Source organism: Sarcophilus harrisii, chromosome 5, assembly GCF_902635505.1.
Source record: "Sarcophilus harrisii chromosome 5, mSarHar1.11, whole genome shotgun sequence".
NCBI lineage: Eukaryota > Metazoa > Chordata > Mammalia > Dasyuromorphia > Dasyuridae > Sarcophilus > Sarcophilus harrisii.
In genome coordinates this window covers 64577986-64604883 of record NC_045430.1, presented here as the reverse complement: position 1 = coordinate 64604883, position 26898 = coordinate 64577986, and the positions used below count along the sequence as shown (strand labels likewise).

The following is a 26898-nucleotide window of genomic DNA, read 5'->3' as shown; positions in this document are numbered from 1 at the left end:
ATGTCTTCAGGTTAAGTAGAAAGTAAACAGGAAAATCAGCATTTGAACCCAGAACATCCTCTGGACATTTTTAAATTGAAGGAAATGACCAATTGTTTAATTTCTCCCAAATAGAGGAAGACTCAGGTACTCCTTTAATTCTATTTATTTATTCACAGGATCTCATAATATTTTCTCTGTCCCTATCCCCAGGCCTTGCTTCTTTCCCCTAAAAACAAACAAATAAATACATAACCCAGTCCCTATTGCCTTGAGCTGTTGATCCAAATCTGAACTGCAAAATAAAACTGTTGGTTGCACCCCAACTCAGGTTTACATTGGATTTAATTGGAGCATTGAAATCAGGCCTTTGGACAGTGACCCACAAGTTGGTTGAACATTCAGAAGGACATGGTTGACTGGGTGAAAAATGGGTTCATTACTGAACCTATTAGCAACTACCTAACCTATGAGTGTTATTTCCAGGTACCCATTCCAGTGAGTCAGGCGTATCTTTTTTGGAAAAATCAGATTTCATCGAGCAGAGGCCATACACATGAGCAAACATAGACAATAAATAAGGGGAATGTATATAATTAAAACTCATCCCCTTCATTCTCATCTTCGAATGAGTCAGTCCCCACCTCTTCATAGTCTTTCTCCAGAGCAGCCAGATCTTCTCTGGCTTCTGAAAACTCGCCTTCTTCCATGCCCTCACCAACATACCAGTGCACAAAGGCCCGTTTAGCATACATCAAGTCAAACTTGTGATCCAGTCGGGCCCAGGCTTCAGCAATGGCAGTGGTGTTGCTCAGCATGCAGACAGCCCGGTGAACCTTTGCCAGGTCTCCTCCTGGCACCACTGTCGGGGGCTGATAGTTGATACCCACCTGAAGTACAAAAGGAGGAGAAAAAAACCAGAGGTAACTCTTGGGCAGTCATTGGGTCAGCTGGAAATATGAACATAACATAGATGTACTAAAGGTGCTTTGATGATAACGATCAGCCAGGTAGTAAGAGACTGAGATGTAGGTTGAGTAGTAGGTTGAGATGTAAAAGGAAGTGAGTTGATAAATATATGTGGAGGAGAACAGTAAAAAGAGGAAGTTCAGGTCCTGGGTATGGAGGAAAAGGAGTAGAAGAGGTGACTTAAGGGATAAAAAATAATAGCAGAGTGTTAATTAAGGTATGTGGAAAATTCTAAAGTTTTAAGGGCTAGAGAGAGAAAGGGTCATGGGAAGATCAGGAGGACAGCCCAGGAGAGGGGGAATGATGAGGACAAATTTTACATTGTTATCTCCCCCTTCTTAGAACTCTTTCTTCCCATGAATTGATTTTTTTCTACCTTTTCCTTTACAGTAACTTTTGATGACTTCTCCAAATATTTATGCTTCCCCTTAACTCTAGAAATCTCTCAAAGCTCTGATCTTTCTTCTTTACACACTGTTTCTTTGAGAGTTCAACAACTTCTCACATCTTCCCACAGGATTTTATAATTTTCCTTTCACACTTTCTCTTATACCTTATAATAAGGTTATTTGTAAAAAGAAATGTCTTTTTTTCCCCTCCTAAGCTCAATGAGGGAGGGCCAAGACCATATCTTAGTCTTTTTGATATTTCCCAGTTCCTAATACTGTGCCTTCCAAATAATAATTATGTAAATATTTGTTGAATGAGTGAAATTTATAAACAAAACAAGTTAATGGGAAAATACACCAATGGGAAAATGTGTAGGCAGATACACCAGATTAGGACATATGTATCCCCCCAAATGGGATCAGGTCATACTTTATAGTATTTTATAGATTTAAAACTTTGTGAAAAAATTAGTTTCTTACCAGCTGGCGAGTTTCTTTTAGAAATATAATCAAAAGGAAAGCTATATGGCAAAGTGGATAGAGTACCAGCCCTTAAGTCAGGAGGACCTGAGTTCAAATGTGGCCTTAAATATTTAATACTTACTAGCTGTGTGACCCCAGGCATGTCACTTAACCCCAATCACAAGGAAGGAAGGAAGGAAGGAAGGAAGGAAAGAAGGAAGGAAGGAAGGAAGGAAGGAAGGAAGGAAGGAAGGAAGGAAGGAAGGAAGGAAGGAAGGAAGGAAGGAAGGAAGGAAGGAGAGAGGGAGGGAAGAAGACATAACCAAAAAGTTTAAGGAAAGGTAATCTTTTAAGGATTGGGATCTATTCCAAGTTCTCTGGTCATCAAGATTTAATGCTAGCAGGTGCCCATGTCTCCTGAGAGAGGCACAATTGAAAAGAAAAACAAGAAAATTGACTAAGAAAAACAAGCCAGGTCTGACTTTCTGACTGATCAAGTGATAGCAAATAGACAATGTCTCCTCTGGGGAATCCCAGCACGAGTTGAAAATGAGACTATTATTCTAGCAAACGCTCCCATACAACCCCCTACCTCAGCCCTAAGCATAGAGAAATCCCAAGAGACTAGAAAAAGCTTGGAGCTCACATCTGAGGGTACCATATCACAATGGGTTTTTTGGTTTTTTTTTGCAAGATTGGGAAGGACACTAGGAAAAAAATCCTTGAAAAATTTCACATTTCACCTCCTATTTTTATTTCTCAACTCCCTATAATTTGGTTTTCAGTCCCTTCACTCAAACAAAACTGCACTCCCCAAGGTCACCAAGTATTTTGTTTACCTGCTAAATCTGATGACTGTTTATTAATTCTTACTTAATTTCTCTAAAACTTTTGATACTGATGATCCACTGGTGATCACCTCTTCTCCTGGATAGTCTCTCCTCATATAGACTGTTTTACTATTTTCTCTCCTAGTTTTCCTGCTACCTAACCTTTTCTGGTCTTCCTTCCTCAAAGCTGATGTACCCCTATCACACATATTCCCCAAGGCTATCTAAACCCATCCTCCTCCCTTCTCTTTTTCATCATCTCTCTGAATCAGTAGATTACTAAATGTCCTCTCTGCTTCCATTTTGTAGTCCATAGCATAGATATTCTAGTCTATCCTTCATATTATTACCAATGTTTTCCTAAGGAACAATCTGACCAGGTCACTCTTCTACTCAAAAATCTTCAATAGCTCCCAAATGCTTGTGGATAAAATACAAAATACTTACTCTGAAACTGAAAACCTTCCAATCTGCTTCAGCATCTTTCCAGTCTTGTTTTATATTATCCTTTTTCGTATTTTTCAGGTTCTGGTCAAACTAGAACCTATTGGCTATTTCCAGAAAACAGAATCTCTATGCTGAAACATACCCCCTACTTATTTCTGCGAACGATAATGTTGCTGTCTATAGTGAGAACTTATTAAATGTTTAGGATCAATTTGTTTAGAGTTAGAAAGGATCCTGAGGTCTAATGTAAAATGACTTGAATAAAGTTACACAGATAGCAAGTGGCAGATAGGAGATTTCAATCCTATATCTTATGATTTCAGAGTCAGCATTCTTTCTATTACATAGTGATGCTGATGGTAATTGGCAAAGCCCTTCATTATGAGGGTAGTCTCCATTCATCACTAATACACCTAGATGGAGGTGCTATTAAAATTCATGACTTAATGAATATGGAATTATGTTTAGAAGAACTGCACATGTTTAACCTATATTGGACTGCTTGCTGCTTTGGGAGAGGGGAGGAAAGAGAAAGGAAGAAAAACCTGGAACACAAGGTTTTGCAAAGGTGAATGTTGAAAATTATCTTTGCATGTATTTGGAAAAATAAAATGCTATTTAAAAATGATTGTCAGCCTCCAGGTACCTTTCCTAGAGTCCCATGTGCCTATTACTCTCAAAGATCTGGCATTTTCTAGAATAGAATGATTCAGCTAAGTCTATCTCCAGTCCACCCATCTTATCTAGTTTGGGCTTATATATGACAAGAAAGAATTGCCAAAGTTTTGTGGGTAGCTGAAGGAATTCTAAATTGTTTCCTTAATTAGCTATTTAATTCCCCAACCTATAAAAATAATGGAATACAATCACTCAGGTACCAAATAAACCCAGCACACATAAACTTCTATATAGATTGATGGGGGATTCAAATTCTCGTGTTGAGCCAAGTTATGCGATTCTCATTTTTAAATTTTTCTTAATTTAAATTATTTGCTTTATTAAAATATGAAAATAGTAAAAGAATAATTATATCTTTACAAATAAAATATATATAGTGGCTAAGTTTTAATATCTCTAGGCAGAGATTCAAAACATATTTTCTAAAATTATTAATGGAATATTACAATAATCTGCTAACCAAATATGGAAGGATTCATTATGTCATTTTTATTTGATAAGGCAATTGGGATTAATTCAAGTGATTTACTCAGGATCACACAGCTAGGAAGTGTTTAAATATCTGAGACCAGATTTGAACTAAGGTCCTCCTGACTTCAGGGCCCCCGCCACCGGGCTGCGCCAGATTCTCTATTTCACTACGTGAATGCCTGAGAGATTCAGAAATCCCTCAGTAGTTCTCAAACTTTTGTTTTCAGTATCTTTGTCCTATTAAAAATTATTGAGGATCTCTTCAAAGCGTTTTTGTTTACCTGGGTTATATTTATAGACATTTACCATTTGGAAATAAAAACTATTTTTGACTTTGTAGACCCTCTCAAAGGGTTTCAGAGGTCCCCAGGATTCAGAACCACTGCATGCTTTTCTTCCCTTTTCTTTTGCTTTCCTTTCTCTACATCAACGTTCTTACCTTGAAACCTGTGGGGCACCAATCCACAAACTGGATGGTCCTCTTGGTCTTGATAGCAGCAATAGCAACATTGACATCCTTGGGGACAACATCCCCTCGGTAAAGCATACAGCAAGCCATGTACTTGCCGTGCCTCGGGTCACACTTGACCATCTGGCTGTTGGGCTCAAAGCAGGAGCTGGTGATCTCCGCCACTGACAGCTGCTCGTGGTAGGCTTTCTCGGAGGAAATGATAGGTGCATAGGTGACCAAGGGAAAGTGAATGCGAGGGTAAGGCACCAAGTTGGTCTGGAACTCCGTGAGGTCCACGTTGAGGGCACCATCAAAGCGAAGGGACGCGGTGATGGAGGAAACTATCTGGCTAATGAGGCGGTTGAGGTTGGTGTAAGTGGGCCGCTCGATATCCAGGTTGCGGCGGCAGATATCGTAGATCGCCTCGTTGTCCACCATGAAAGCACAGTCCGAGTGTTCCAGGGTAGTATGGGTGGTCAGGATCGAGTTGTAAGGCTCCACCACCGCGGTGGAGACCTGAGGCGCCGGATAGATGGCGAACTCCAGCTTGGACTTCTTGCCATAGTCCAGGGAGAGGCGTTCCATCAGCAGGGAGGTAAAACCGGAGCCAGTGCCCCCGCCAAAGCTGTGAAAAATGAGGAAGCCCTGGAGACCTGAACAGGAGTCTGTCTGAGAGACAAAGAGAAATCAAAACATATGCAGATGGATATATTATATATATAATGTCAATATTACAAAAATGATCAGTTTTGAAGATTACAAATAATCCTCAAAACTGATCTTTTTTTTGTAATATCTATAAGTTTTGAGGATTACAAATAATCAATTTGAGGAGATCAATTTATACAATAACAGCATTATCAATTAGAACAAACAACTTTGAAAGCTGTAACAAAATGATGGCCATTCATGATTTTCAGAAAATCTATTTCATTCAGATGAGTTTTCTTTTTTTTTTTTTTAAGAGTTTGTAAGAGGTTGGGAACAGGCAAATAGTCAGATTTGCCATTGTCCCTTTGATCCAATGCCAGCATAGACAGAACAAAAGCAAATCAGACTATGTGCCGCTTCAGACTGGCAAAAACTCAGATTAGCACAAGCATCATGCTCAGCCTTAGGGATATATGTGCTAACTGCACACATATCTCTTGTTTTGATAGTGGGCAATTCCTCCTGGATACTTTCTTTGGGTTTTTAGGACACTACTATCTTCTGCTTCTCTGTTTTTTGTTTATTTGGGTGGGTTTTTTTGTTTGTTTGTTTGTTGACTGATGTATTTTCTCCTTTTTTTTATTATTATTATTTTTTTTACTGATGTATTTTCTTTTAAAATTACAAACACTGGGGCAGCTAGGTGGCACAGTGGATAGAGTACCAACCCTGAAGTCAAGAGGACCTGAGTTTAAATCTGGCCTCAGACACTTAATACTTTCTAGCTGTGTGATTCTGGGCAAATCACTTAACTCCAATTGCCTCAACAACAAAAATAACATAAAATTACAAACATTTACAGATTATTCTCACTTTATAAAAGGTCTCTTGTAATAAAAACAATTAAATAAAACTTATATACAGTGACCTCATCTGAGAGCATGCAGCATTCCACATTTCTCCCCCCATCTCTCTATTTAAAAAAAAATTGGAAGATATCTGTTTTTTTCTCCCTTCTACTTCCCACCCATTGGGGGGAAAAAGAAAACAAATTTCTTGTAACAAATAGGTATAGTAAGATAAAAGGAAAAATTCCATTAAAGGCTATTTACAAAAATATATGTGTGTAATTCTGCCCCCTAAATCCATCATCTCTCTGTAATGGATAAGTATATTTTATCATGTTTTCTGAAATCATGAATGATCATTGCATTGTTGATCCTAGTTCTTACAGCCTTCAAAGTTGTTTGTTCTAATAGTATTGTTGTTATTGTATAAATTGATTTCTTCAGATTGATTATTTACAATCCTCACGATCAATCATTTTTATAATATTGGTGTTTATATATATATATATATATATATATATATACACACATTATATATATATATATATAATTCTTCTGATTCTGTTCATTTCACTCTGCATCACTTCATATAAATCTTGCCATTAACTTTTAAATAATCTATTTCCTTATTTCTTACAATGCAGTATACAGTCACACTCATATACCACAATTTAATCACAATATAATTTAATTGATGGATATATTCTTATTTTCTAGAATTTTGCTGTCACAAAAAGAACTGCTATAAATTTTTTATACATAAAATATCTTTTCTTTTTTCTTTGAACTCTTTTGAATATAGGCCTAGCAATGACATAAATGGGTCAAAAATACATACTATTTATTAAATTTTTGTTTATAATTCCAGATTGTTTTCTAGATTGCTTGTACCATCCATAGGTCCATCAACAGGTCTTTGGTGTGCTTGTTTTCCCACAGCCTCTATATATGAATCATTTTCCTTTTAGAATTCTTTTCTATTTTGACACTTGTGAAGAGAAATCTTAGAAATGCTTCATTTTGCATTAATTACAGTTAACAGGGGAAAAAAATCCTTGTTGGAAGTTTCTCTGACAAAGCTCTCATTTCCAAGATTTATAATGAATCAAATTTATAAGAATAAAAATCATTCTAGGTTATGAATAGGCAGTTATTAAGGGAAAAACCTCAGGTTACCTATATGAAAAAATGCTCCATATACTGCTAATTAGAGAACTATTTCTCCTTATACCTATTTTTCCCTTGAACTTTTGACTTCAGATCCACTGTCCCACTTTCAATTAGCACCCCACCCCACCCTGCCTCCTCGTTAAGGAGCAGAATAAAAGTCCCTTAAAGAAATGGGGTGGGAAGGCAGGCTGCTATAGCGGGAAGAACTCAGGGACTGAATGGAACAAGACAAGGATCCTAGGATGTCCATCAACTAAGGAAAAGCTAAACAAGTTGTGGTATATGATTATAACAGAATACTATTGTTCTATAAGAAATAATGAATAGGAAAATCTGCAAAGACTAATATGAAGTGAAAAGAGAGTTAAGTGAGCAGAACCAGGAGAACAATACACTTACAGCAATATTGTTCAACTATAAATGATTTAGTTATTCTCAGCAATTCAGTGATCCAAGAAAATTCCAAAAAGATTCATGATAAAAAATGCTTTCCACCTTCAGAGAAAGAACTGATAGAATCTGAATGCAGATTTTTTTCCATGGGTGTTTTTGTTTTTTGGTCTGGATTTTCTTTTATAACATGACTAATATAGAAATACATTTTGTATGATTACATGGTATAACCTATATCAAATTGAAGGAAGACGGGAAAGAGAAAATTTGGAACTCAAAAAAAAATTAAAGTATTAAAAATTTTTTTTACCTATAACTGGGAAAACTACTATTAAAAAAGACAAGGATCCTAGTTATTGAAGTTGTGACACAAAGTCAGACAGAACAGGACCAACAACAAAAAAATAGACTGAATACTGAATTACTGAACTACTGGGAATGATTAAATAGAGAGATGAGAGGATGAAGGAGAAAGGGGTAGGAGGAGTCTCAATTTCTTAATCTAAAAAAATGGAGTCAGACTGGCTGACCTCTGAGCCCTGGACATTCTTCTATAATCTGTTGGAAAAACATGTTCCTTACTTAGAGTCAAATACCTTCAGTTCCCAGGTGGGAGCTCCTTTTTGTCTGAAATTCATAGGCAAAAGGTATTTAAGAGTTGGAAGGGACCTGAGACAATCCAATCTTTATATTTCATTTTATAAATAAGGAAACTGAGTCCTAGAGAAGTCACATGACTTGCTTATATTGAAACATTTAAGCAATGGTAGAGCGGGGACTAGAACCTGCCAACATGGATTCTGCAATGACTATACTATATGTTAAAATTTCCCTTCTTCACAGGAGAACAGGACAATGGGGTTACAAAACAATCAGTCAATTAAAAGGATTTCTGAGGCTCAGAGCTGCTTGATATAATAATGATCCTTTGCCAGTGGACTTGCTGCCAGAAACACAGAATCAGCCTTGGAGCAGAAGCTGTAAACTCTAAACCTTACTTGAGAATTTCTAAACATCTTGCTGCCTGGCTTTTATTGTGTCTACAGATGTCTTCTTTCTTAATCTCCACTATCCACCCAAAAGCATTAAGAAACTATATCTCACCTTTTTCCCCACAACCTTTTAAGCAGCTGAGAACTTTCTCCCTCTCTGCTCATTTGTAGGATCTCTCTCTCACAAGCCTTTTTAGAAGTTTCATCTTTTAAAGCTAGGACCAATGGCTTAGCATAGTGGGACATTTACCTTATTAACTCAGAGAGAAGCATGCCTTCATTGTTCCCAACCCTTCCTAGCTACTTACCAGCTTCCTGATTCGATCCAAAACCAGGTCAATGCTCTCCTTGCCAATGGTATAGTGGCCACGAGCATAATTGTTGGCAGCATCTTCCTTCCCAGTGATCAGCTGCTCTGGATGGAAGAGCTGTCGATAGGTCCCAGCCCGAACCTCATCTGTATAGAGAAAAACATGAGTATCCAAAGCCAGAACTAACACTTTCCCCAACCTGAACACCTGGAATCAGTGTAGGATGAGGAAAAGAATCCATGTTGAAGGCAATATAAATTTGTCAATCTCAGCCCTTCCCTTCCCCTAGACCCAGCCTCTTGTTACTCAATTTTTTTTCTTTTCTTTTTTTTTATTAATTAAAGCTTTTTATTTTCAAAACACATGTATGGATTTTTTAACATTAACCCTTGCAAGACCTTGTGTTCCAATTTCCCTTCCCTAGAAGGCAAATAATCCAATATATATGTTAAATATGGTAGAAATATATGTTAAATCCAACATATGCATACATATTTATACAGTTATCTTGCTGCACAAGAAAAATCAAATCAAACAGGAAAAAAAGAGAAAGAAAATAAAATGCAAGCAAAAAACAACAAAAAAAAAAAGTGAAAATACTATGTTGTGAATTAGACTCAGTGCCCACAATCCTTTCTCTGCTCATTTCAGACAAGATCACTGGAATTGGCCTGAATCATTTCATTGTTGAAAAGAACCACATCTGTCAGAAATGATTATTGTATAATCTTATTGCTTTGTATAATGATATCCTGGTTTTGCTCATTTCATTTCTGCTCAATTTTTTTTTTAAAGCAATTACTTTTCATCTAATAGCATTTTATCCCTCCTTCATTCTTTCACTCTTCTAGTACTCACTGAAACCAAGTTTTCTATTAAAAACACCTTTCTGACCTTTCCTAAAAAGAAAGGTCACACTTCTTTACATTTAATCAGTCAGTCTATAAGTATTTATTAAGCACCTAGTGTGTGCTACATGATGTACTAAATACTGGGGAAAGAAAAAGGCAAAAGATAGCCCCTGCCTTCACAGAGCTCAAATGCTAATGGGAGAGGAAAAACATAAACAATTATTAACAAACCATGCATAAAATAAATTGGGGAATGGTTGAACAACTTGTGGTATATGATTGTGATGGAAAGATGCTGTAAGAAAAACCATGGAAAAACCTGCACAAAATAATAAAGAGTGAAATGAGCAGAATCAAGAGAACATTACATACAGTAACAGGAATATTGTTTTAAGGTCAACTTTGAATGAATAAGTCATTTTGACTATTAATTACAAAAGACATATGAAGGAAGATGCTATCTATATCCAGAGAAAGACCTGATAAATAGAAGTATGTATAGAATGATTTTATATGAATATGTGTGTATACATATGTATATATATAATATGTGTATGTATATATATGAATATATACACATATTTGTGTTTAATGGTAACTATCTTGGGGGAAGGAAAGAAAAATAAGGGGGGAAAATAAATTTACATGATACTTTATTATGGATTTAAGAGGAATAGAAAGTTGTTTCATATATGATCATCTTTTTATTATATTATGGAAATGCTTGTTTTACTTTATGAATTGAAAATTTTAAAAACCTAAATTTTTTTAAATGATAACTAGGAAATAATCAACATAGGGGAGGCATTAGAACTAGGGCCTGGGAAAGGCTTTCCAGAGAAAGTGAGATTTTTAACTGGAACTTGAAGGACCAAGGAGGGATGTGGAGATGAGGATTCTAAGAGCATTCTAAGTGAAAATGCTCTGAGCAGAGGGATGGAGCATCTTGTTCAAGGAACAGAAAGGAGACCAATGTCATTTGACTGAAGAGTTTTTGGGAGAAGGGATGTGTTAAGGTGTGAAAAGACTAGAGAGGTAGCGTGGCTGCTAAGTTAGGAAGGGCTTTGAATACCAGACCTGGAAGTGATAGCAAGCCACTAGAATGCATTGAATACGAGTGAGCTTTAAAAAATTCACTTTGGGAACTGAATGGAGAATGGATGGAAGTAGGGAAGACTTGTGGCAGGCTTTTATGGAGTTCCTCTATCTTTGCTTCAGATGCTGAATAAAGGGAGAAGCAGAATGATAGAGCAAAAACCACAATTAATCAGGATTTTTTCAGGACTGCAAAGCATGTACTTCTCAACAAAGATGTCTAGAATGAGATCCATATGTTCAAATATGGCCAATTCATTGATCTATTTTGCTTAACTATGTGCTTACTTGTTACAAAAAAAGGTATCTGTTAAGGTAGGGGTAGTCATTCATAAGTGACAAGGTTGTTAAAAAAATGATGTTAAAAATGATATTTAAAAAAAGCTTCAGAAAACTTTTTTTAAAAAAGCAAAGAACAAAGGAATTAGAGGAAATTCTTATTCAAGTATGAGTTGGACTAGATGGGCTTTGGGATCCATTCCATCTCTGAACTTCTTGAGTCAGAGGACTTGAATTTGAATCCTGGCTCTTTAGCTAACAAGTTGTAGGACTTTGAGCAAATCCCTTTCCTTCTCTCACCTTCCATTTCCTCCTCTGTGAAATAAGGAGCTTGGATTAGATGACTTTTTGAGGTCCCTTTCAAATCTCAGGTCTATGACACTTTTACAAAAAATTTCCAAATTTGTGGCTATTTGGTAGCACATCCAAGAAGGGGAGTTAGGTCACCTCCATGCAAAATCAGCATTTTCCAGCATTTATCAATGTCTAATTGGAGGCAGGTAATCCCTAGGGAGTAGGCACTTACCTACTACAGAGGGTTCCAGGTCAACCATTACTGCCCGGGGCACATGCTTCCCAGTGCCAGTCTCACTGAAAAAGGTGGTGAAGGAATCATCATTGTTGATCTTGCTGGCCTGGGTGCCAAAAGTACCATCAGCTTGGATGCCATGCTCTAAGCAGAAAAGTTCCCAACAAGCATTGCCAATCTGGACTCCTGCTTGACCCACATGGACTGATATACATTCACGCTATGAGAGGGGAGAGAAGAAGAGAAAGAATATAGAGTGCCAGTCATTCCTTTGCCTTATGGGGAGTTTGTTCATCCCTGGAACATCTCTAACTAAAAATTCAATCTGTACCCACCACCCATCACATATCTAGAACCATCCCACCGAGATCATCTTCTTGGGTCCAGGGATATGATTCCCTAGAATTTTGTGTGAAATTATACACCCCACCTATCTCACCCCTCCACTCCCAGGAGGCCATGGTACTGTTTTAGGGATAGAAGCGGAGTTTGAATGTCTAGCTATTTCCCATGAATTTTTATTTAAAAAAAAAAAGAGTTAAGCTCAAGTTTTCCTTTTTCTCTCTTCCCTTCTCTACTCCTACCAAAGCAATCACAGCCTTTAGGACAGAGTTCACTACACACCAGCCAGCCCAGAGCCAGAAGACTTGCAACATATTCCCAGGGGGAAAAGCATGTGACTCATCTGTTTATTTCTATTCTTATCCATGTTTTGACAAAGACTGGAATGGCATTTTGAAACTCAGAGTTATCCAAAATGGGGGTGGAGCTTCCCAATCATTCCACTCAGTTGCTGGATAAAAGGTCCCCCCCATGCTTTTGTGAGTTTCTCTAGGGACAGAACCAGGATATAGGGAACAAAGCAATATTTCTATTTCATATTCCCCAAAGGGCATCAAGACCAAGTGCTTTCAAATTTGATAAATTCTAAAAGTATTTAAGGAAAATCAACCATAAGGTAGACAGTACAGGTATAATACAGATGTAGACCTGTACCAGTTCCTGAGTGATACAGAATAAGTATAAGGTGTGTTCTACACTACATAGAAGCATACAAGCTAAGAAAACAAGACTTAGCAAACAAATAGGAAACATTTAGGAATCAATACCAAACAGCATGTAATAAGGCGGTAAATTTATAGACTTGTAGAAATGGGAACTAGAAAGGCACTTTGCTGTTGTTCAGTCACATCTGACTCTTTACGAACCATATTGAAATGGGGCTTTGTTGGCAAAGATCTTGGAATGGTTTGCCATTTCTTTCTCCAAACAGATTAAGGCAAACAAATTATGACTTGTTCCAAGTTCACACAGCTGGTGTCTGAGCCCATGTTTGAACTCGGATCTTCCTCACTTCAAACCCAATGATCTACTCAGTGAGACATCTTAACTACCTTTAGAAAGGTACTGAAAAATCACTCAATCCAATGCCTTTAATTTACATATAAAGTAGAAGAAGAGGAGTTCAATAGATTTATTCAAGAGAAGCTAGTCAATGGTAAAAGCAGGGCTAGAATCTAGGTTCAATGTCCTTTCTCCTATATCACAATGTAAAATAATTAACTAACAAAATAAGCAAAAATTCTCTGGACTATTGGGAAGTTTACTGACCTAAACTTCTCTGCCCCAAAGTCAGTCATTCAACTAGCATTTATTAAGTAGCTACTAAAAGAAGAACAGGTAAGACTTGTAAGTCAATGATCCTGACTCTCTGCCTGGAGATCCCCAAAGGCATCTCGCCCCTATGGTACCCTCCCATCCCACAGTCCCTCAACTCCACCCCTATGCTAGAACTCCCTTGGGCATAAGAGTAGGCAGTTGTACTTCGGAGGTCTTTTTATGGTCTGGGTCTTTGGGAGCATAATGATTCTCTATTTCAAAATACCTATTTCATTATCTTACTAGTTTACACCCACACATTTGGCATCGATTGTGACTTTCCGGTTTCTTAGAGGCTATCATCACCATAAAGTATTAGGACATCTCAAGCACTAACTTCTAGACATTCTCTATAAACTCTAGAAGGGTAGGGTTATGTCTTATAGTTAAAAATGACTGAAGAACAACTTTGTTTTATCTCATTTTACATCTATTCCAACACCTAGCACCATACTCTTGCACATAATATGTGCAAATGCTTACTGAATGGTTCTGACCTCCCAAGTAAAATTCATCCATATCTCTGGTCTTATCTAAGGAATAGCTCTGCCTCTAGTCTGTTTCTCCTCTTCCTTTCCTCCCAGGACAATAGTCAGATAACTGTCCCAGACATAGGGGGATGTAGGGGAAAAAGAAAGTAGAGCAAAAACGTTTCTAAAACATGGATACCTTTTGGCCCAGTGTTACTACTGGTTGGTCCCGAAGAAACCAAAAAAAGAGGAAAAGGACTCATATAGACAAAAATATTAATAGCCTCTCTTTTTTGCTTTGTCAAACACCTGGAAACTAGAGGATCATGTACTCTTTGGAGAATGGCTAAGCAAATTATGGCATATAAATAGGATGGACTATTGTAAGAAATTATGAAAGGGAAGATTTCAGAGAAACCTACCAGGAATCATATAAATTGATATAACGTAAAGTGAGAAAAATCAGGAGAATAATTTATACAATAACAACATTTATTTAAGTACCATATATTTATACAATAACAAAAGAAAACAACTTTGAAAAATGTAAGAATTCTTATCATTGCAATGAGCGACAATGATTCTAGAAGATCAATGACGCTTCTTACCTCCTGATTCAAGATGCAGAACAAGACATACATTTTCAGACCTAGCCAATGTGAGAATCTGTTTAGTTTGACCATGCATACTTGTCACAATGTTTTGACTTTCTTTCTTTTTTTTTTTTTAAAAGAAGGGAGAGAAAGAGGGATGAACAAAAAGGTAAAGAAAAAATTCAAAAAGAATCAATAAAAGATGGATGCTGAAGCATTTCTTTGAAAGAAAGCTATATGTTAAATTTGTTACATATTTTAAAAAGAAAAGTTGTGCATAATAAAGAATTCACAATTTCATGTACAATCCTCTTTCCATACTACTATGGATAAGGAAATGTTCTCTTAATTTGATGTTTTTTAAGTTCAAAAATTTTTAAATTTTTAAAAAAATAGATACATAAATAAGATAGTCTTTCCCTTCAAGGATTTTGCATTTCTATTTAGTGTTTTATTTTCCCCCAGGTACATTTAAAACAAGAAAAAGAATAAAAATTCTTTTTTGTTGTTTTTTACTGAGGCAATTTGGGTTAAGTGACTTGCCCAGGGTCACACAGCTATTAAGTATTAAGTGTCTGAGGCCAGATTTGAACTCAGGTCTTCCTGACTTCAAGGTTGGTGCTTTATCCATTTACCAACTAGCTGCCCGTAAAAAAATTTTTTTAAAAAAGAAAAATTAAATTGGGTAACATTTTACCTGCTTTTAAAAAACATATTTTGAAGTCATAAGACCCAGGTCAATTCTGCTTACTGTGTCACTGGACAAATCACTTTACCTTTTGAACATCAGCTTCCTAATTTGTAAAATGAAGGGGTCATATGTCTAAGATCTCCTCTAGTCCTAAATCCAATGATCTATGATTCTGTGGAGAGGATAGGCTAAGAAATGACAAAATCCTTCAAGGATTAGCCAACTTGAATATATGGTGAATCACTAATTTAGTGACCTCCACTTCATTTTTCTTCTTAATGACTTTATGAACCCATACTATTAAGCAAACAACAATATTCCCATCTTCTTTCACAGTCAACCCACCTGTAGAATTCAAAGTAGCCACCAACCTCATCTACAGAGGTTATAAGGTACAGGGTACCAGGAATATGTAGATGGCTGCAATTGCCAAAAAATCAGGAGAAATTACTTCAATCAAGGGCAATGGGAAGTCACCACAGAAAATAAAAGAGGAATAAGCCTAAAGAGGTTATAATAGAATAAGAAACAGAAAATCCCTACATAATTATATTCTTATCATTAGGGTCAAGGTTCTTGCCTGAGACAATAAAATTCCCCCATTTCACTGCAGTATAAGTTACTTAGAGAAGAGAAAGGTTCTTTTTTCTTTTAAAGGCTGTTTTGAGTGAAAGGAGGGAAAAAAATATGGTAGGTATCCTGTTCACATTCTTTAATTTATAGAACTGAAAAAGCTTTCTTTATCATCATCCTAATAAGCTGCTCCATGGCCCTGAAATCTTAAAATTTCTCTATTCTACACATAGAAATCCCCAAGCTCAGTGATACACTGTGGTAACACAGGACAATAATCAAGCTATAGCTGAATAGCAGCAGCATTTTTCCCCCAACTAGATTCCAAAACTTCATATAGGAAGCAGAGAAAAGTAAAAAATAGCTCATAGAAATAGCTTCCTTGAAAATAGGTCATCCCTCCCAAACAGAGCCAGGGGCCAATATGCCTCAGCCCAGGGGTAAGCTGATCCTACAGAGGAAATTTAAGTCCTAGATCTACTACAAACTCATATTTCAAATATCCTTTCTGGCCATCCAGATCTTACACTTATTCTTTCTAACTATATTTGTGTGGCTCTATATTAAACCTGAGCTTGTCACTCCAGGGCCTTCTGGTTTAGGGTTTTTGTGTAGACTCCGTATGAATTTTTACAAAGTCAGTTTTAGGGTCTCAGTTTTACCAGTTGAAAGAGACAAGTTATTATTAAGGGCGTCTGTTTCCCTGAGTGTGTGTATGTGTGTGTATGCGTACAGAATTCTCTCCAAAAGTCACATAATCCATTCCCAACTTTCAGGTAACCTAAGCTATCCTTGATAGGGCGATCCATCTTAACTGGAAATACCAAGAGAGAAGGAAACACTATACCTTCAAAAGGTCCAATTCTAACATCTCTATCAAAAAATCTTTTCAAATACTTTAACAGGTCATTTCAAGGTGCCATTGTAATGCATTTCTCTCTACCTGAAGAATAACTGGTCACATCATTTTGTCTAAAAAGAAGTCTTTAAAGACTTGAAAAGTATTAGGGCACTTTGAGAAAAGTGGATATTCTAAGGAAGGTACTGCCAACTATTCTCAAATCCTGAGACTAATTCAAAATCATATTTTCAACCCTGAATCCTTCATCATGAAATATTGTGCTTTACATTTATTTGCACACATACTTTATTGCTCAGTTAGCTTATATGCATCATGAAGGCAGGAGTTATGCCTTGTCTAGGAAGCATTTAGTAAGTATTAGGTAGATGAATATTTGTTGAATGAATCTTGCTATCTAAACTTTTGTTTAGAAAAAATAATATTACTAGTTACTAGGCTAGGGTTATTAGGGATATGATACTGTTGGTCAGAGTAGTTAGTAGAAATGAGATATTTATATTACAGAGGGAAAATTAAAAGCTAATGAACTTCAAAAGATTGTTTGGACTCCTGCCCTATTAATTCTAATTAGGACATATTTTAATTGAAGGGTCGGGGAGATCAAAGGATGAACATGAACAAATAGGCCTAGATTCATGTCAGTGAGTAAATGTGGCACAAAAAAGAATCAGATATTAAATTAAAGTATTATAAAGCCTAAAAATTTCATTATGATAAAAATTAGAAATAGTGGCTGCTTTTTATTAAGTGCATTGGCAATGGGCGATAAAAAAGATATGTGAGCTAAAAACTTCTTTAGCATTGCAGAGTTGCAGAAGATGATAGGATCATAAATCTGGGCTTGAAAGGGATTCTATAACATCTCTAATCTAATTCCTTCATTTCAAAGACAAGGAATCTGAGGCCCAGAGATATTATATGACATAATAAAAGGTCACATAGTAAGTGACATTTGGTCACTTTGGTGATTTTCAGTCTCAGATAAAATGCAGTTTACTCTGTCCTATTCAGGCCAATTTAATTAATCAAATATTGATTGAGAATCGGCTATAGTCCAAGTCTTTGGCTTTTCCATAAATTCACCTCCGTTTCTTAACCTTTTCTTCCTCTATGGTAAGAAAAATAGGATCAAGTTTGCATCAAGGAGGAAGAAGGCAAAGTACTTTTCTAATATAAGGGTCTGCCCCTTGGGCAGACTTTGACAAATTTGATGTTTAAAAGGGGAAAAAACAAAAACTTGTATGTGAAAAATACTAAAAAAAAAAAAAAAAAAAAAAAAAAAAAAGAAAGAAAAGAAAAAGAAAAAGAAAAGAAAGGACAATTCACCTGGCAAGTGCAAAGCTTACGACATTATTCTGTTACAGCTGCCATTTGTATGTGACAAAGTGGAGAACTTTGGATTAACAAATGGGGACTCATGATCCCAGAACTGTTTTGTGATCATTAAACAAATATACATTACCTTGCTATGGCTTAGCTAGCGTAAATAAACATTTAGTTACTCATCATGAATGATAAGTTATTTCTAAATCAGGAAGAACTGACCAAAGAAAATTGTGTAAGATTCTCTCTTTCTCTCTCTCTCTCTCTCTCTTTCTCTCTCTCTCTTTCTCTCTTTCTTTATCTTTCTCTCTTTTCTCTGTCTCTCATTTCTGTCTCTCTTGTCTCTGTGTCTTTCCTGTGTGTCTCTGTCTCTCTTTTCTCTCTCTTTCCTTCCCTCTCTCTCTTTCCTCTCTTTTCTCTTTCTTCTCTCTGTCTCTCTCTGTGTCTGCCTCTCTTCTGTGTCTATTTCTTTGTGTCTCTTTCTTTGTCTCTCCTGTCTTTCTCTGTCTCTCTCTCTCTCTCTCTCTCTCTCTCTCTCTCTCTCTCTCTGCCTGTCTGTCTCTCTCTCTCTCTCTCTTTCTTTCTCCCTCTCTTTCTCTCTCTATCTCTTTCTCTTTCTCTCTTTCTCTTTGTATCTTTTCTCTGTCTCTCATTTCTGTCTCTCTTGTCTCTGTGTCTTCTCTGTGTATCTCTGTCTCTCTTTTCTCTCTGTTTCTTTCCCTCCCTCTCTCTCTTTCCTCTCTTTTCTCTTTCTTCTCTCTGTCTCTCTCTGTGTCTGCCTCTCTTCTGTATCTCTTTCTTTGTGTCTCTTTCTTTGTCTCTCCTGTCTGTTTCTCTGTCTCTGTCTCTTTTTTCTCTCTGTGTCTCTCTCTCTCTCTGTCTCTGTCTCTCTCTCTCTTTCTGTCTTTTCTCTCTATCTCTCTCTGTCTTTGTCTCTCTTCTGTCTCCATCTCTTCTCTCTTCTCTGTCTCTGTCTTTCTGTGTGTCTCTGTCTCTCTATGGGTGTTTCTGTCTCTCTATGGGTGTCTCTTTATCTGTCTTTCTTCTCTTTCTGTCTCTGTCTCTTTCTCCTCTGACTCTTCTCTGAATATCTGCCTATCTCTCCATTGCCATCTCAAAAATAAAATAAGAACCTTAAATCCCAGGTAAAGAAGCAGAAACAGAAAGGATTCTACCCATCCCAGGTTAAGGATCTCTAGCTTTCTAAAAGAACACCACATCTCAGCTGAGGGCATCATCTGAGCCTGAAGCTTGAAGTGTCAGAGGCTATAGATGTCACCAAGGAGCAAGTCCAGTTGAGCAAAAGAACAGCCACTCTAGCAGCAGAATAGCCATTAGGGTAGTTTAGGGCCTTGACCTTTTCAGATGAGGCTCCATGCTCTTAGGAGTTAGTCAGTACAAAGTGGAACAGCCCAGTTTAGCAACAGAATCACTCATCCAACACAAATCCATTAAAGTGACCTTTGGAAAGACAGGTTCTAAAAAAGAGAAAGCACACTGGAGCCAAAGTTCCAGAGTCATATTACTCTGGCCACTTGTTCCTCATTACCATGGTACTTCATTTCTGCCCAGTTTTTCCTATTAGATACTGTGCACTGGTGGGAGAATACACTTCATATTTATCAGTGGAATATTATATAATTATCATTCTTGTTTTGCCTTTTTAGTAAAAATTTTTGGTTGTCAACTGGATGATTTATTATTGGGAAAATATACCAATGGGGTTTAGAAAATATAGTATATAAGATTAATTAAGAAAATATATTTCTTTGAAAATCCATTATGATTTGTTCAATTTCTTTCTCTGAAATTAGGTTAAATTCTTTATTAAATGTTCTATTAATCTAGAAAAAAAGAAAATTATAGTATAGTATGAATAGCCATCCACAAGGATTAACCCTAAAACCCTGAAAGTAGCATTTATAGAAACCACTCTCTCTTAGGACATTCTTATCTGTCAATCTGGATACAAGTTGAGAGGAAATGAGCTAGAAAGATGGAAAAGTGGTCCAAACCAGTAATTCATATTTTTCTATATTTTTGTTGTTTAGTTCCTTTTCAGTCATGTCTGACTATTTATGACTCTATTGGGGGTTCTCTTACCAGGTATACTAGAGCAGTCTGCCATTTCCTTCTCCAAATCATTTTTACAGATGAAGAAATTAAGGCAAACAGATTAAGTAATACATAGCTAGTAAGTGTCTTAAGACTGGGTTTGAATTCAGTCTTCTTGATTCTAGTCCTAGTATTCCATACACTGCACCACATAGCTACCCCTATAATTCATATACAACAATTGTGGATTTTACTCAGACCTATTTTATAGAGGAATTAGAATTTCAGTCACTTCCCTTGAAGTAATTATTCTTGTCATTCATTCTATTAATGGAATGCAAGCTTTCATTTTACATTTTATCTAATGCACGTTTGTTGTTGGAATTATTTTTTATCATATAGAAGACTAGAATACTCTCTCATTCTTCTTCTTTAGGGGTTCTTTTTCTCCTCTAATTTCCTCACTTCTCAAACTTCTGTAGTATAATTTTAAATTAACTTTAATTGTTTATGTGGTTCTTTACAATATTTTGGCTTCTCTCACTTTAACCTTTTGGCTTTTCACTTTCAATTGTTGATTGAATATTCAGAATTTTTGATATATTTTTATATTCCAGATTCCATTCCATTTTTAACAGTCAACTCAAGTTTTATGCTGCATTCATCTGGTAAATATTGATGAAATTTTCCAGTGCTTTTCAACAGGTCTTCAATAGTTTTCTCAAGGCATTACTATCATGGTTATATTTGATGTCTGTCCTTTCTTAGACATTTTCCTAGATAACTCTATTTTTCTTCCTATGGTACTTACCATAAATTGCCCTACATTGATATGAATATATTGTTGTGTAATTTAGAGGTGAGGATATTTTTGAGAAAGAAAAGAACAGGAAATCATTGCCTAAATCTGTTAAAAATCTGTTTCCTTATTATTGTTCTATAAGAAATAATGAGCAGGATGCTCCCAGAAAAATCTAGAAAGTCCTCCATGAACTCAAGCATAGTAAAGTACTGTATACAAAGTAATAGCAATGTTGGGGGGTGATCAGCTGTGAATGCCTTTGCTATTCTCAGCAATACAATGATCCAAGACTACCCCGAAGGAGTTATGATGAAAAAACGCTATCCACACCCAGAGAAAGACCCAGAAGGTCTTTTGTTTTCTTGGTAGGGAGATCTATGTGTTCTTTTGCAACATGACTTTTATGGAAATATTTTACATAATTTCACATTTACCTTCTCAATGCAGGGAGAGGGAGAAAAAGAAAAAGAATCAGAAATTCCAAGTTTTAAACACAAATGTGAAAAATTTTTTTACATGTATTTGGGGAAGTAGAAATATCAAATAAAAGTTACACTTGGAAAAAAATAATATAAATTTCTTTAAAGAAAATGTTTTCCATTTTGCTATGTAGTAGTGGCACATAATTAATGCCTTCCTAACTTCAATCATTTCATTTCATATGATTTTTCCTGTTTTAGTGAACAGCACAAAATGCACTGAAGCATTGCTATTAATTTTAATATCATTATTTCTGAGTTGTTTGGCTATATATGTATTGACCTTGTTATGGCACCAGAAAACATAGCACCAGATGATCCACTGTCTTTCATGTCAAGTTGCTCATCATAATGGTCCCAAGTAGGGCCAGTCTGCAGCCCTACATTCCTGGTAGGGTGGGAGCAACATTATTTTATTTATTTATTTTGTTTATTTTTGTTTTTAATTAAAGCTTTTTATTTTCAAAACATGCATGGCTTATTTTTCAACATTAACTCCTGCAAAACCCTTGTGTTTCAATTTCCCTCCTCCTTCCCCTAATCCCTCTCCTAGATGGCAATTAATTTAATATATGTTAAACATGGTAGAAATATATGTTAAATCCAATATATGCAAACATATTTATACAATTTTCTGAGTAACATTATTTTTAAAAGAAATTTTCAAAAGCAGAAAAGGAGAAAAAAAATCAGCAAAACTACATCAATTCATTGGGGGAAAAAAATCTGACATTGTAGGCAACATTCGTACCAGTAGAACCCTGCCCCATCCTTACATATACACATTCACTACAACAAATGAGGCAGATGAGGTGTCTTCTCATCTCTCCTTTGGCACCAAATTTGTTCTTTATTACTTCACAACATTTACTTTTTTTTTTTTTTTGGCTAATGCTCTTTCCAATGTATTTGTAAATACACTATAGCATTCATTGTGAATATTGTTTTCCTGGCTCTACTTACTTCATTTTCCAAGTTCATGTAAGTCTTTCCATAAGGAACAGCATTTTAATCTCCCCTACCCCTATACAAATTGTCTATATTTTTCCTTATAAGATATTTTAACTGTAGCAGTTAGATGGCATATTGGATAAAGTAACAGTCCTGAAATCAGGAGAACCTGAATTCCAAACCAGCTTCAGATATTTAACATTTAATAGCTGTGTGACCCTGGATAAGTCACCTAGTCCCAACTGCTGTGGGGGAAAAAAGATTAAAAACCATCCTGGAATCTCAACAGTCTCAGGGAAGTAAAGTCTTCCTTAGGCTGTTGATATCACTCCTGGTCATCTGAACACAAAAAGTCACAAGGAACTTCAATCTCCCACCAATGTTTGTCTGGAAGATAGTGGGCAGTAGACCTTTGCCCAAGTGAGTCAGTCTTTGATGTCCTCCCTCACTGCAAGTCCTTGTTGAATATCCTTCCCCTGTTATGGCTACTTTTATCTTCTTCTGTTGACTGTTGAATAACCTCCAAGTGCCTCCTTTCATTCCAATATCGTTCATCACTACCAGGAGATTGGTTTGAGTGGGGTTCAGCGTAAGATGCCCATCTATTTCTTAGATTTCATCACACTGGCTAACCCTAAGCCTAATTGTAGGCTTCCCTCCTAGGTATCACATCAAGTACTTTACCCTGAGTAGCTTTCCTTTATTTTGCCATTGCCTCCCCCTCACAACATTAATGATGGGTTGGGATTTCTGGTAGTCATTATTACTATATTTATTATTAAGGGAACAGGACACTTAATAAGGATACTAAGTATCCTATAGTCACAACTCTCTAACCTAAACAGATTGTCCCTGAGATCACTGTTTCCTCTCTAAAACACATCTGCTACATTGAGTGATAACCCCATCTTACTATAAGAAAAAGGGGGAAGAGTGCCTGAATCAGGCTATATAAGGGTTTGTTGAAGCCCATTTAGGAGGAGTACTGTCAGAACCTCTGAGTCTCAATCATTAAACTTCAATCAATTCCCAAGAAGGTTGAATGAAGTCAATCTGGAGAATAACAGAAAAGATTTCCTCTTTCTGAACAAACCTCTAACTTAAAACCAGTTAAATCTAATAAATTACTACAACTTCCTATAAAATGAAATATTTTTATTATTTTTTATTAAAGCTTTTTATTTTCAAAACATATGCATGGATAATTTTTCAGCATCGACCCTTGCAAAACCTTGTGCTCCAAATTTTCCCCTTCTTCCCTCCACTCCCTCCCCTAGATGGCAAGTAATCCAATACATGTTAAACTTGTTAAAATATATGTTAAATCCAATATATGTATACATATTTATACACTATCTTGTTGCACAAGAAAAATCAGATCAAAAAGAAAAACAAAAATGAAAAAGAAAACAAAATGTAAGCAAACAACATCAAAAAGAGTGAAAATGTCATGTTGTGATCCATACACAGTTCTCACAGTCTTCTCTCTTTGTATAGATGGCTCTCTTCATCACTAGATCATTGGAACTAGCCCTAATCATCTCATTGTTTAAAAGAGTCTAAAGTGAAATATATTTTTTTAAAAAAAACTATAAATCTTTGTGAAACCTATCTTCAGCAAGGGATACATTCCAAAGTCTTGAAACTTTCACCATCAACTCATCAGTGTAGATCAAGGGAAAGGGTTAAGAGTGGAAAATAATATTGATACTACTAATAATAACTGCATATCAATATACTCAGTAGGTGCCAAAGACAGATATGCCTCACTTTAAGAAAATTCATTATACAAAAAAAAAAACCCTGAAACTACATAGAGACTGCTTGATTATTCTTTTCACAAAAGATTCTTTCACTTACCCCACTCCTCTTTTTAAAAAAAATCAGCCACAGATTTCTATTAAGTAAATAGCTACCGTGGTGAATTTAAAATATACTACATAGAAAATCTGATTTAGGAGTAGTAGTGGTGATGGTGATGGTGGGTAGTGGTAGTAGTAGTAGTAGTAGTAGTAGTAGTAGTAGTCTCCAAGTAATAAGTACTGTTACTGAAGACTACTTCCAGGTAAAGCTTACCCCCTGCAAATACAGGCTATCAGTCTGATGATGACGTCATTCCTCTACCTTTTACTGCACAGTTCCTATGCTCAAACATTATTTACAGAACAATTTCAGGGGTGTTTTGGTAAATTTTTTAACAATTATTCTGGGGTGGAGTAGAAGAATAAGTATACACAGTTTTAAATTTAACCTGCATTATTAACTTTTAAAAGTCAAAACAGTAAATCAAGCCCTGATTTTAAGCAACTGATTATTTATGAAGTATCAATGTTCATACTGAAAATTTAACAACTGTCTCTCCAACCTGGTTAGAGCTGACTCCAAGTACAGTCCTGGATGTACTCCTGAAATGTTCTATGCAATACTCCTCCTACCACTAATACTACTATTATTATCAGCATCATCACCCCTAATAATAATAATAATAAACTGGCATTTATAAAAAGCTTTAATATTGCTAAGTACTTTAATCCATTACTTTATTTGAGTCTCACAACCCACCTGAATTTATCTGTTTATTAACAGAAATATAGCTGTAAAACTTGGATAAATAACAATAAGTTTAAAACTTACTTTTTTTTTCCTATGCTGGCTAGACTTGAAGTAACTATGACATGAGGTGTTAAGATACTCCATATGGAAACTATATTATTTAATACAGAAACAAATGAGGAAGTAAACAAAAATCACTTAGAAAATTTTATAAAGTGCTATCTTAATGTGAGATTATCAGTACCAAAGCTTTAAAAGAATTTTAAGATCACACGCTCCTTTTTGCAGAAGGAAGCACAAACCAATTAAGTAGTTTGCCTAAACTTACACAAGTAAATTAGTGGCAAAACCAGGACTAAAAGTAAGTTTTCCCTAGAGTAAAAGTCCTGCCTCATCCTCAGTACCCTAGGAATATTACACAACTAGCCATTATTAGGCCAGGACCCTTAAGAAATTTATCATTTGGCTTACAACTTGTTTAGACAGTGCCCTCTGGAGCCGTATATCAAAGAGAAGCAATAGGGAAGAGGGGAAGGGTTTAGGAAGGGACTACTTGGGGAGGACAGAAGGGAAGGTCATAAACAGATAGAACTGAGCAGACACTCTGAATCAGTACCATTCTAAGCAGGGCATGTATTCTACTTTCCATTCCCCACCCCCATCATTTTCCTCTGCCCTTCCCCTGTAGTAGTGAGGCCAGAAGTACTATAATTACCATCTCGTACAGGGACTGAAATTTGAGGAGTCTTTATGGGTTTACTTACTTTGCTACCTATTTCAGGGACCTGGGATAGGGGAAAGTAGTCTACCTGAAGGTATAGGGATACGTGACATAAGAGGAGATCTCTGAGGGATCCCCAGAAAATTGGATCTCTAATTGAAGATTGGAATACTCCCTGTGTAGCTGGGGAACAGAAAAAATGGATTGTTACTTTTCTGGGTGGGAGAGAGATGGAGAATAAGGGTAGGGAATTGAGAAAGGTGTTAAGATACACCAGAGTGAGATAAGCAGCTTCCCCAGTCACTGGGATCTTGATCCAACCTCTCCCTGTGGTATGTGGAGATTTGTGCCAGACAGCCTTAGCCTGAAAATTGAAAGCCTGTAAGCCAGCCTTCTGTTCTCCCCACCAGAGAGGCAGGATCAGGTAAGAGCTGAGGGCACCTGAGTTACCTCACTTCCCACTCCTAAATTCTGAGACCATCTATTCAAAGTTACCCCTGGGGCCATGTTCCCTGTACCACTTGCGTCGGTGTCATGTTAAAGAAGCAATAGATTGGGAGTTGTAGCCCCACATACTTTGGGGAATAGCTGGATTGAAGTCCTTGGGCTGCTCCTTGACCAGCGTGATCTCAGAAAGTTATTTGACCTCTCTGGATCTGGCCGAAATAAGCCCCTTTCAGCCCCAAATCGTTTGAATTCAGTACACCCAAGTTATTCTCTTAGCCAGCAGCCCCCACCTTGTCTCCCTAGAATTACTCTTTCCCTTTCTCCCCCAGCCTCCCCCATCCATGGCAAACACACACCACCTTCACCCATTCCGGATCTCCCCCCCTTGAATTAAGTGGAAGTTCCCCCGATTCTCCAGACTATTCCCCTGGATCCCCTGTCCCTGATTCCATCCCGGGCTCTGATCCCCTCTGCTTCCCAGCTCCGGGACAATCCCATCCCGTTTTCTGCACTTTTCCCTCAGGTAAGGCGTCCGTGGCTAGTGCGCGGTGCAGATAGTCTCGGGTCCGGCGGGGTCCCGTGCCCTCAGCAACCCAAGGAAGCCAGTTGCCCTTCCCGTCCTGGCACTCCTCCCAGCCCCCCGCTTCCCGGGGCTCCCGGGTCTGGGATCTCTCACCATCCTGGCGGCGGCGGCGGCGGCGCTTGTGTCCCGCGGGCTTCTCTCGGCAGGTACAACCTCTCTGCCCCTCCGCTACCAAGTCCGCCCGTGCCTGCTCCGCTGCCGGGACACACTGAGGCTAGAGGGAGCCAGGGACAGGGACGGACTCAGACGGTGGCTGCCCTCCAGCTTCACAGTCCCCTGGGGAGGAGGAAGAGGGAGGAGTGAGTCCAAGTGACTTCTAGCCCCATCCCCTTCTCCTGCTC

At 37.0% G+C, this 26898-nt stretch overlaps 1 protein-coding gene across 3 annotated transcripts; it reads right to left on the bottom strand.

Moving 5' to 3' along the window:
- Window positions 1–130: 130 nt before the first annotated feature.
- On the bottom strand, window positions 131–26898 carry TUBA8 (tubulin alpha 8). Of its 3 annotated transcripts, none has more exons than XM_023504658.2 (5): window positions 26651–26898; window positions 11793–12015; window positions 9039–9187; window positions 4665–5345; window positions 131–869 (listed from the first exon to the last, which is right to left on the bottom strand). In XM_023504658.2, exons 1-5 carry the CDS (start codon window positions 26651–26653, stop codon window positions 576–578), a joined length of 1350 nt encoding a protein of 449 aa, XP_023360426.1. In that variant the 5' UTR covers window positions 26654–26898; the 3' UTR covers window positions 131–575. The 3 variants fall into 3 exon arrangements, with proteins under 3 accessions (XP_023360426.1, XP_031795599.1, XP_031795600.1); XM_031939739.1 differs by lacking the exon at window positions 26651–26898 and adding an exon at window positions 25278–25365; XM_031939740.1 differs by lacking the exon at window positions 26651–26898 and adding an exon at window positions 12380–12428.